This window comes from Salmo salar, chromosome ssa14 (genome assembly GCF_905237065.1).
Source record: "Salmo salar chromosome ssa14, Ssal_v3.1, whole genome shotgun sequence".
Lineage (NCBI taxonomy): Eukaryota > Metazoa > Chordata > Actinopteri > Salmoniformes > Salmonidae > Salmo > Salmo salar.
In genome coordinates this window covers 46,071,485-46,083,984 of record NC_059455.1, presented here as the reverse complement: position 1 = coordinate 46,083,984, position 12,500 = coordinate 46,071,485, and the positions used below count along the sequence as shown (strand labels likewise).

General features: G+C 47.0%; 1 protein-coding gene across 15 annotated transcripts in view; it reads right to left on the bottom strand.

Annotated features, from left to right (window-relative positions):
- The window catches only part of LOC106569653 (receptor-type tyrosine-protein phosphatase F), a 469,500-nt gene that overhangs the window by 102,982 nt on the left and 354,018 nt on the right, over nucleotides 1-12,500 (bottom strand). For all 15 annotated transcript variants that reach the window (XM_045694461.1, XM_045694460.1, XM_045694463.1 and 12 more), the window contains 4 exons: nucleotides 9,514-9,631; nucleotides 6,365-6,495; nucleotides 4,002-4,189; nucleotides 2,079-2,201 (listed from right to left, as the gene is read on the bottom strand). In XM_045694461.1, the coding sequence (XP_045550417.1) occupies nucleotides 2,079-2,201; nucleotides 4,002-4,189; nucleotides 6,365-6,495; nucleotides 9,514-9,631 (560 nt within the window). The remainder of the gene's footprint in view (nucleotides 1-2,078; nucleotides 2,202-4,001; nucleotides 4,190-6,364; nucleotides 6,496-9,513; nucleotides 9,632-12,500) is intronic.

The window sequence follows — 12,500 nt, the reverse complement described above, 5'->3', positions numbered from 1 at the left end:
ACAGGGGGACAGTACAGGAGGACAGTACAGGGGGACAGTACAAGGGGACAGTACAGGGGGACAGTAAAGGGGGGCAGTACAGGGGGACAGTACAGGGGGACAGGGGGCCAGGACAGGGGGACAGTACAGGGGGACACTACAGGAGGACAGTACAGGGGGACAGTACAGGGGGCCAGGACAGGGGGACAGTACAGGAGGACAGTACAGGGGGACAGTACAGGAGGACAGTACAGGGGAGAGTACAAGGGGACAGTACAGGGGGACAGTACAGGGGGACAGTACAGGGGGACAGTACAAGAGGACAGTACAGGGGGCCAGGACAGGGGGACAGTACAGGGGGACAGTACAGGGGGACAGTACAGGAGGACAGTACAGGGGAACAGTACAGGGGGACAGTACAGGGGGACAGTACAGGGGGACAGTACAGGAGGACAGTAAAGGGGGGCAGTACAGGGGGACAGTACAGGGGGACAGGGGGGCCAGGACAGGGGGACAGTACAGGGGGACACTACAGGAGGACAGTACAGGGGGACAGTACAGGGGGCCAGGACAGGGGGACAGTACAGGAGGACAGTACAGGGGGACAGTACAGGAGGACAGTACAGGGGGAGAGTACAAGGGGACAGTACAGGGGGACAGTACAGGGGGACAGTACAGGGGGACAGTACAAGAGGACAGTACAGGGGGCCAGGACAGGGGGACAGTACAGGGGGACAGTACAGGGGGACAGTACAGGAGGACAGTACAGGGGAACAGTACAGGGGGACAGTACAGGGGGACAGTACAGGGGGACAGTACAGGAGGACAGTACAGGGGGACAGTACAGGGGGACAGTACAGGGGGACAGTACGGAGGACAGTACAGGGGGACAGTACAGGGGGACAGTACGGAGGACAGTACAGGGGGACAGTACAGGGGGACAGTACAGGGGGACAGTACAGGAGGACAGTACAGGGGGACAGTACAGGGGGACAGTACAGGGGGACAGTACAGGGGGACAGTACAGGGGGACAGTACGGAGGACAGTACAGGGGGACAGTACAGGGGGACAGTACAGGGGGACAGCACAGGGGGACAGTACAGGGGGACAGTACAGGGGGACCACAACAGATATAAGCCTTCAGAAGTTATGTTTTTATCTTCAATAATTTTCTGTATACAGTACCTGCTTGGACAAACCTACTCATTCAAGGGTTTTTCTTTATTTTTTACTATTTTCTACATTGTAGAATAATAGCGAAGACATCAACACTATGAAATAACACATATGGAATCATGTAGTAACGAAAAAAGTGTTAAACAAATCAAATTATATTTTATATTTGAGATTTTTCGAAGTAGCCACTCTTTGCCTTGATGACAGCTTTGCACACTCTTGGCATTCTCTCAACCAGCTTCATGAGGTATTCACCTGGAATGCATTTCAATTAACAGGTGTGCCTTAATTTGTGGAATTTCTTTCCTCCTTAATGTTTTTGAGCCAATCAGTTGTGTTGTGACAAGGTAGAGGTGGTACACAGAAAACAGCCCTATTTGGTAAAACACCAAGTCCATATTATGGCAAGACATCATATAATGAAGATATCATCATTCTACAATGTAGAAAATAGTCAAAATAAAGAAAAACCCTTAAATGAGTAAGTGTGTCCAAATGTTTGAGAGGTACTGTAGATAATGTCTCTGACTGGAGCACCTTACTGCTTTAAATTAGCATATACCGTACATTCAATCAATCAATCAATCAATCAACCAATCAATCATTCAATCAATCAATCATTCAATCAACCAATCAATCATTCAATCAACCAATCAATCATTCAATCAATCAATCAACCAATCAATCATTCAATCAACCAATCAATCATTCAATCAACCAATCAATCATTCAATCAACCAATCAATCATTCAATCAATCAATCAACCAATCAATCATTCAATCAACCAATCAATCATTCAATCAACCAATCAATCATTCAATCAATCAATCAATCATTCAATCAATCAATCAACCAATCAATCAATCAATCAACCAATCAACCAATCAACCAATCAATCAATGGATCAATAGTGAAAAGTACCTGTTGGTGCTGTTGGTGTGGCTGTTGATGTCTCTGTACACCACGACGTAGTGCAGAATCTTCCCGTTCCTCTCAGACAGCGCAGGGGGATCCCACGCCAGCTGGGTGGTCGACGTGGTCAACCTAAATGGTAGTGTGTGTTAGTAGTGCACCCTGACTATTGGCTGTCGGCAAGCTAGTCCTACGAGACGGACGGGAAGTGATGTCGTTTAGGCGCCCCTACCCCCTCATTATTCACACAATCACAAATAAACATCAAGTACAAGGAGGATTCTTTCTACTGGATATTGGTATCACACACACACACACACACACACACACACACACACACACACACACACACACACACACACACACACACACACACACACACACACACACACACACACACACACAATAAATCAATACTTTTATTTGAATCCACAAATCACATTACATTATAAAGAGCTCAAATATTTCAAAAAGGTTGTTGATGCAAGGACACGGCCAGACTGACCAGACTGACTGGAACAGAGCAGTACATTCTCCTCCACACGGCCAGACTGACCAGACTGACTGGAACAGAGCAGTACATTCTCCTCCACACGGCCAGACTGACCAGACTGACTGGAACAGAGCAGTACATTCTCCTCCACACGGCCAGACTGACCAGACTGACTGGAACAGAGCAGTACATTCTCCTCCACACGGCCAGACTGACCAGACTGACTGGAACAGAGCAGTACATTCTCCTCCACACGGCCAGACTGACCAGACTGACTGGAACAGAGCAGTACATTCTCCTCCACACGGCCAGACTGACCAGACTGACTGGAACAGAGCAGTACATTCTCCTCCACACGGCCAGACTGACCAGACTGACTGGAACAGAGCAGTACATTCTCCTCCACACGGCCAGACTGACCAGACTGACTGGAACAGAGCAGTACATTCTCCTCCACACGGCCAGACTGACCAGACTGACTGGAACAGAGCAGTACATTCTCCTCCACACGGCCAGACTGACCAGACTGACTGGAACAGAGCAGTACATTCTCCTCCACACGGCCAGACTGACCAGACTGACTGGAACAGAGCAGTACATTCTCCTCCACACGGCCAGACTGACCAGACTGACTGGAACAGAGCAGTACATTCTCCTCCACACGGCCAGACTGACCAGACTGACTGGAACAGAGCAGTACATTCTCCTCCACACGGCCAGACTGACCAGACTGACTGGAACAGAGCAGTACATTCTCCTCCACACGGCCAGACTGACCAGACTGACTGGAACAGAGCAGTACATTCTCCTCCACACGGCCAGACTGACCAGACTGACTGGAACAGAGCAGTACATTCTCCTCCACACGGCCAGACTGACCAGACTGACTGGAACAGAGCAGTACATTCTCCTCCACACGGCCAGACTGACCAGACTGACTGGAACAGAGCAGTACATTCTCCTCCACACGGCCAGACTGACCAGACTGACTGGAACAGAGCAGTACATTCTCCTCCACACGGCCAGACTGACCAGACTGACTGGAACAGAGCAGTACATTCTCCTCCACACGGCCAGACTGACCAGACTGACTGGAACAGAGCAGTACATTCTCCTCCACACGGCCAGACTGACCAGACTGACTGGAACAGAGCAGTACCTAAAACCGATGTTGTACCAAAAGTGTCCAAAACATCAACAGACCTTGACTGCATTAAAGACGGCAGTTACAACAGTTGTGCCAAGTTATGTTAGTAGATAGCCATGTTTTGGCACAGAGCTGCAGCACTCACATCTACTCACGTCGAGAATACGCACACACACACACACACACACACACACACACACACACACACACACACACACACACACACACACACACACACACACACACACACACACACACACACACACACACACACACACACGCAGGTACGCACCCTGTCACACGGAGGTTTAAGGGGAACCCGCTGGGAACGTCTTCCTGCGTGCTGATGTCCTTGACATAGGCCTCTCCGAAACCTGCACGGTTACGTGCACTCAGCCGGAACACGTAGGTGGCGCCCTTGTGCAGTCCGGTGACGGTGTGGTGGTCGTCCGTGCGTTTGAACTCCCGTGAGGTGTACGCCTGGATTCAATTAAAGTGGATTTTATTTTTGGGCAGTAAATAACACATAAGGTGTCTTCGGAAAGTATTCAGACCCCTTGACTTTTCTCACATTTTGTTACGTTACAGCCTTATTATAAAAATGGATTAAATAAATAAAAATCCTCAGCAATCTACACACAATACCCCATAATGACAAAGCAAAAACAGGTTTTTAGAAATTTTTGTAAGTTTATTAAATATAAAAAGGAGAAATACCTTATTTACATAAGTATTCAGACCCTTTGCTATGAGACTCGAAATTGAGCTCAGGTGCATCCTGTTTCCATTGATCATCCTTGATGTTTCTACAACTTGATTGGAGTCCACCTGTGGTAAATTCAATTGATTGAACATGATTTGGAAAGGCCCACACCTGTCTATGTAAGGTCCCAGAGTTGACAGTGCATGTCAGAGCAAAAACCAAGCCATGAGGTCGAAGGAATTGTCCGTAGAGCTCCGAGACAGGATTGTGTCGAAGCACAGATACCAAAACATTTCTGCAGCATTGAAGGTCCCGAAGAACACAATGGCCTCCATCATTCTTAAATGGAAGAAGTTTGGAACCACCAAGACTCTTCCTAGAGCTGGACGTCCGGCCAAACTGAGCAATCGGGGATGAAGGGCCTTGGTCAGGGAGGTGACCAAGAACCTGATGGTCACCCTGACAGAGCTCTAGAGTTCCTCTGTGGAGATGGGAGAACCTTCCAGAAGGACAACCATCTCTGCAGCACTCCAACAATCAGGCCTTCATGGTAGAGAGGCCAGACGGAAGCCACTCCTCAGTAAAAGGCACATGACAGCCCGCTTGGAGTTTGCCAAAAGACCTAGAGACTCTCAGACCATGAGAAACAAGATTCTCTGGTCTGATGAAACCAAGATTGAACTCTTTGGCCTGAATGCCAAGCGTCACCTCTGGAGGAAACCTGGCATCATCCCTACGGTGAAGCATGGTGGTGGCAGCATCATGCTGTGGGGATGTTTTTCAGCGGCAGGGACTGGGAGACTAGTCAGGATCGAGGCAAATAATGAATGGAGCAAAGTACAGAGAGATCCTTGATGAAAACCTGCTCCAGAGCACTCAGGACCTCAGACTGGGGCGAAGGTTCACCTTCCAATAGGACAATGACCCTAAGCACACAGCCAAGACAACACAGGAGTGGCTTCGGGACAAGTCTCTGATTGTCCTTGAGTGGCCTAGCCAGAGCCTGCACAAACATCTCTGGAGAGACATTAATATCGCTGTGTAGCAACACTCCCCATCCAACCTGACAGAACTTGAGAGGATCTGCAGAGAAGAATGGAAGAAACTCCCCAAATACAGGTGTACCAAGCTTGTAGCGTCATACCCAAGAAGACTCGAGGCTGTAATCGCTGCCAAAGGTGTTTCAACAAAGTACTGAGTAAAGGGTCTGAATACTTATGTAAATGTGATATTTCAATTTTACATTTTTTATAAATTTGCTAAAAAAGATATATTTATATTTTAGTCATTTAGCAGACGCTCTTATCCAGAGCGACTTACAGTAGTGAATGCAAACATTTCATTTCATGCATTTAAATTTTTTTATAATTCTGTACTGGCCCCCCGTGTGAATCAAACCCACAACCCTGGTGTTGCACACACCATGCTCTACCAACTGAGCCACAGGGAAGCCATATATGTTTTTGCTTCGTCATTATAGGGTATTGTGTGTAGATTGATGAGGGGAAAAAACAAAAAATGGAATACATTTCAGTATTAGGCTGTAACGTAACGAAATGTGGAAAAAGTCAAAGGGTCTGAATATTTTCCGAAGGCACTGTATATCAATATCATGTGCCTTTGATCTCAGAGAATAGTACTGAAAGCAGTAATTAAAGGGGAAGTTGAAACCGAACCAACGATTACAGTTTCCTCCTGGCCTATAGGCTACTTTCACGGTGAGGAAGTCCGAGCCATAAACATCAAGTTCAAATGCGAAACTTCCCTTTTAAAACACTTATTTCCAAAGTGGTCCTAGGACCGTATTCATAAATCGTCTCTGTGCGCTGGTCCATAATCAGGTCCTCCCTTATCCATGTTATCATATTCATTATGATCTAAAGGCCCTAAACTGATCTGAGATCAGCATTCTGGAGATGCTTCAAGAATACAGGATGGTAAAGACATCTAACCGTGTCCTCCTGGCGTCTGTACTGCAGCTGATAGCCCATCATTTCTCCCACCATGTCTTTAGGAGGCTGCCACTGGATCAGGGCGGTGTTACCGATGGTGGTGCTGATCATCATGGTGGGGCGACCCGGGACTGGGGGGGGGAGAAAATATATGAGGAAAGCTTCATACATCACACAGACGGACACCTCAGCCTTACAGTCTGTCCAGTTTGTATAACACAGACAGACCCCTCAGCCATACAGTCTGTCCAGTTTGTATAACACAGACAGACCCCTCAGCCTTACAGTCTGTCCAGTTTGTATAATACAGACAGACCCCTCAGCCATTCAGTCTGTCCAGTTTGTATAATACAGACAGACCCCTCAGCCTTACAGTCTGTCCAGTTTGTATAATACAGACGGACCCCTCAGCCATACAGTCTGTCCAGTTTGTATAATACAGACAGACCCCTCAGCCATTCAGTCTGTCCAGTTTGTATAATACAGACAGACCCCTCAGCCTTACAGTCTGTCCAGTTTGTATAATACAGACGGACCCCTCAGCCATTCAGTCTGTCCAGTTTGTATAACACAGACAGACCCCTCAGCCATTCAGTCTGTCCAGTTTGTATAATACAGACGGACCCCTCAGCCATTCAGTCTGTCCAGTTTGTATAATACAGACAGACCCCTCAGCCATTCAGTCTGTCCAGTTTGTATAATACAGACAGACCCCTCAGCCTTACAGTCTGTCCAGTTTGTATAACACAGACAGACCCCTCAGCCATACAGTCTGTCCAGTTTGTATAATACAGACAGACCCCTCAGCCATACAGTCTGTCCAGTTTGTATAATACAGACAGACCCCTCAGCCATACAGTCTGTCCAGTTTGTATAATACAGACAGACCCCTCAGCCATACAGTCTGTCCAGTTTGTATAATACAGACAGACCCCTCAGCCTTACAGTCTGTCCAGTTTGTATAACACAGACAGACCCCTCAGCCATTCAGTCTGTCCAGTTTGTATAATACAGACAGACCCCTCAGCCATACAGTCTGTCCAGTTTGTATAATACAGACAGACCCCTCAGCCATTCAGTCTGTCCAGTTTGTATAATACAGACAGACCCCTCAGCCATACAGTCTGTCCAGTTTGTATAATACAGACAGACCCCTCAGCCATTCAGTCTGTCCAGTTTGTATAACACAGACAGACCCCTCAGCCATTCAGTCTGTCCAGTTTGTATAACACAGACGGACCCCTCAGCCATTCAGTCTGTACAGTTTGTATAACACAGACAGACCCCTCAGCCATTCAGTCTGTCCAGTTTGTATAATACAGACAGACCCCTCAGCCATTCAGTCTGTCCAGTTTGTATAACACAGACAGACCCCTCAGCCATACAGTCTGTCCAGTTTGTATAACACAGACAGACCCCTCAGCCATACAGTCTGTCCAGTTTGTATAACACAGACAGACCCCTCAGCCATTCAGTCTGTACAGTTTGTATAATACAGACAGACCCCTCAGCCATTCAGTCTGTCCAGTTTGTATAACACAGACAGACCCCTCAGCCATTCAGTCTGTCCAGTTTGTATAACACAGACAGACCCCTCAGCCATACAGTCTGTCCAGTTTGTATAACACAGACAGACCCCTCAGCCATTCAGTCTGTCCAGTTTGTATAACACAGACAGACACCTCAGCCATTCAGTCTGTCCAGTTTGTATAATACAGATGGACCCCTCAGCCATACAGTCTGTCCAGTTTGGCCCTGAGATAACCTCTAGGGGCTAGGGGGCAGTATTTTCACGGCCGGATGAAAAACGTACCCAATTTAAACAGGTTACTACTCTGGCCCAGAAAATTGAATATGCATATTATTAGTAGATTTGAATAGAAAACACTCTGAAGTTTCTAAAACTGTTTGAATGGTGTCTGTGAGTATAACAGAACTCATATGGCAGGCAAAAAATCTGAGAAAAACTGAATCAGGAAGTGGGAGAATTTAGAAATTTATTTTTTGTTTAGAATCCCTTGGAAAACTACAGTGACATAGGATTTACGTTACACCTCCTAACTCTTCCATTGGCTGTCAACAATCTTTATGAACAGGTTTCAACCGTCAGCTGTTACCGGGCAGATCATTTTGGCTCAGTCAATCATTGGCCAGTCTGAGGAGAGGTGTCTTATGATGCGCGTACACGTGACGTCATCGTTTTTAAAAAATTTTCCTCTGGGATGAATAGCTTTTGCCAGGTTGTAAAATTATCGCAATTTTATGTTAAAAAAATACCCTAAAGGATTGATTGTAAACATCGTTTGACGTGTTTCTACAAACGGTAATGGAATGTTTTTCTTTCACCGTAAAGCATTTTTGAAATAAGACAATGTGATTGGATTAACGAGTTGAGTATCTTTAAAATGCCGTATAATACTTGAGTTTTAATTTTGAGATTATTTTGTTTTGAATATCGCGCCGTGCTATCTCACTGGTTGTTGTCCAACCAATCCCGTTAGCGAGATTGTAGCCTCAAGAGGATAAACAACATTCTCTCTGCAGTATCGTTCCCTCAGCGGTATCTCACCCCCCCAGTGGCCAGTAACGGTATCTCACCCCCCCAGTGGCCAGTAACGGTAGCTCACCCCCCCAGTGGCCAGTAACGGTATCTCACCCCCCCAGTGGCCAGTAACGGTATCTCACCCCCCAGTGGCCAGTAACGGTATCTCACCCCCCCAGTGGCCAGTAACGGTATCTCACCCCCAGTGGCCAGTAACGGTATCTCACCCCCAGTGGCCAGTAACGGTATCTCACCCCCCAGTGGCCAGTAACGGTATCTCACCCCCCCAGTGGCCAGTAACGGTATCTCACCCCCCAGTGGCCAGTAACGGTATCTCACCCCCAGTGGCCAGTAACGGTATCTCACCCCCAGTGGCCAGTAACGGTATCTCACCCCCAGTAGCCAGTAACGGTATCTCACCCCCCAGTGGCCAGTAACGGTATCTCACCCCCCAGTGGCCAGTAACGGTATCTCACCCCCAGTGGCCAGTAACGGTATCTCACCCCCCAGTGGCCAGTAACGGTATCTCACCCCCCAGTGGCCAGTAACGGTATCTCACCCCCCAGTGGCCAGTAACGGTAGTACCGTTCCCTCAGCGGTACCTCACCTGCTCCAGTGGTGGTGATAACTTTAGCTTTGCTACGCGCTCCGTCTCCCTTGGTTGTGTAGGCTGCCACGGTAACGGAGTAGGTGGTCTCGGAGTGCAGACCAGTGATGGTGGCCTCCTGAGAGAAGCAACATATGGTCAGGGGTTAGAGGTTAGGGGTCACGGGTTAGAGGTCAGGGATAAGAGGTCGACCACACAGACTGTGTGTGTGAGCGACATGTTCGCCTTACTTCATGTATCCAAAAACGCCACCCCCTTAGACAAGAATGCTTCGACACTGACACACACACACACACACACACTTATTTGCTTATGCTTGGCACACATACACAAACACACACACACACACACACAAACACCCCCACACACCTTTCTCCATCCACCTACAGTGTCTAGTTTGATGCCAATTTAGGAACATTGAACAAATGTATTTTCCATCAACACTGTTGTCTAAACTGGAGAAAGGTTTTAGAAGGCACTGTGTCTGTCACCATAAAGCACCAAACACACACAAACCCAGAGAAACAAACAGAGGAACCAGAACTGAACAGCACCCGTGTGTCAGTGTTCATACCTGCAGCCTTGGGTTTAACCTGAGTCATGTTCAGTAGGGCACAATGTATCAAAACATTTAGCAACAGAAAATGAGCGATTTAAATGTATGATCTAAAAATGACCTGAAATAATGTAACAGAAAACACTGACACACAAGGTGGACCGGAACAAACCGGCAACAGAGCGCACACACACACACACACACACACACACACACACACACACACACACACACACCGCAGACACACACACACACACACGCACACACACACGCAGACACACACACACACACACACACACACACACACACACACACACACACACACACACACACACACACACACACACACACACACACACACACACACACACACACACACACACACACACACACACACACACACACACACACACTCAGACACACACACACACTCAGACACACACAAAAAAAGACACACACACACTCAGACACACACACACACAGACACCCACACACACACTCAGACACACACACACACACACACACACTCAGACACACACGGACAGATACACACATGCAGACACACACACGCAGACACACAGACACACACACACTCAGACACACACACACACACACACACACACACACACACACACACACACACACACACACACACACACACACACACAGACACACACACGCAGACACACACACGCAGACATACAGACACACACACACACACACACACTCAGACACACACACACACTCAGACACACACACAGACACACACACACACACACTCAGACACACACACAGACACACAAACACACACTCAGACACACACGCATGCACACACACACGTACACACGCACACACACACGCAGACACACACACACACTCAGACACACACACACACACACACACACTCAGACACACACAAAAAAAGACACACACACACTCAGACACTCAGACACACACACACACAGACACCCACACACACACTCAGACACACACACACACACACACACTCAGACACACACGGACAGATACACACATGCAGACACACACACGCAGACACACAGACACACACACACTCAGACACACACACACACACTCAGACACACACACACACACACACACACACACACACACACACACACACACACACACACGCAGACATACAGACACACACACACACACACTCAGACATACACACACACTCAGACACACACACAGACACACACACAGACACACACTCAGACACACACACAGACACACAAACACACACTCAGACACACACGCATGCACACACACACGTACACACGCACACACACTCGTCTGTGTGTGTGTGTGTCTGAGTGTGTGTGTGTCTGTGTGTGTGTGTCTGAGTGTGTGTCTGAGTGTGTGTGTGTCTGTGTGTCTGTGTGTGTATGTGTGTCTGTGTGTGTATGTGTGTGTGTGTGTGTGTGTGTGTGTGTGTGTGTGTGTGTGTGTGTGTGTGTGTGTGCGTGTGTGTGTGTTTAGCTCTATCAGCCTGTAGTCTTCATCTCTGGAAGGCTCGTATTCTCTCACTGTGATATTTGCCTAATGCCGTTTCTCTAACTAATCAACGGTTTCATTTCCTAATCATGGAAGAACATTTAACAGTCTATATAAACCTGGAGAGTGTGTTTTTTTACAGTCTTTCTAAGTTGTCTCTCTGTGCTCCCTCATCAGCCATAAAGAGAGATTGGAGGAGACCAGAGAGAGAAAATTGTAAATTTTCAGAAAACCTTTGAACTTTTATAGAGGAAAGATGCAATTACTGTAATCACACAGAATGACTTTTTACCGCCTGCCTCAGTGATCTGGGAGGTCTGGGAAAGTCACATGGGGTTTCTGATGACTATTTAGGTAAAGGTTTGCTCTACCTGCTACGCTGGAACTGAGAGACTGAAAAACAGCTTCTATCTCAAGGCCGTCAGACTGTTAAACAGTAATAACAAACACAGAGGCTGCTGCCTACATTGAGACCCAATCACTAGCCACTTTAACAAATGGATCACTAGTCACTTTAAACAGTGGCACTTTAAATAATGCCACTTTAATAATGTTTACATATCTTACATTACTCATCTCATATGTATATACTGTATTTTATACCATCTATGCATTTTATGCACCTTGTCTATGCCGCTCGGCCATCGCTCATCCATATATTTATATGTATATATTCTCATTCACCCCTTTATATTTGTGTGTATTAGGTAGTTGTTGTGGAATTATTAGATTATTTGTTAGATAATACTGCACTGTCGGAACTAGAAGCACAAGCATTTCACTACACTCACATTAACATCTGCTAACCATCTGTATGTAACCAATAACATCTGCTAACCATTTGACCAATAACATCTGCTAACCATGTGACCAATAACATTTGATTTGGTTTGATTTGGACCTAATGCTTTAA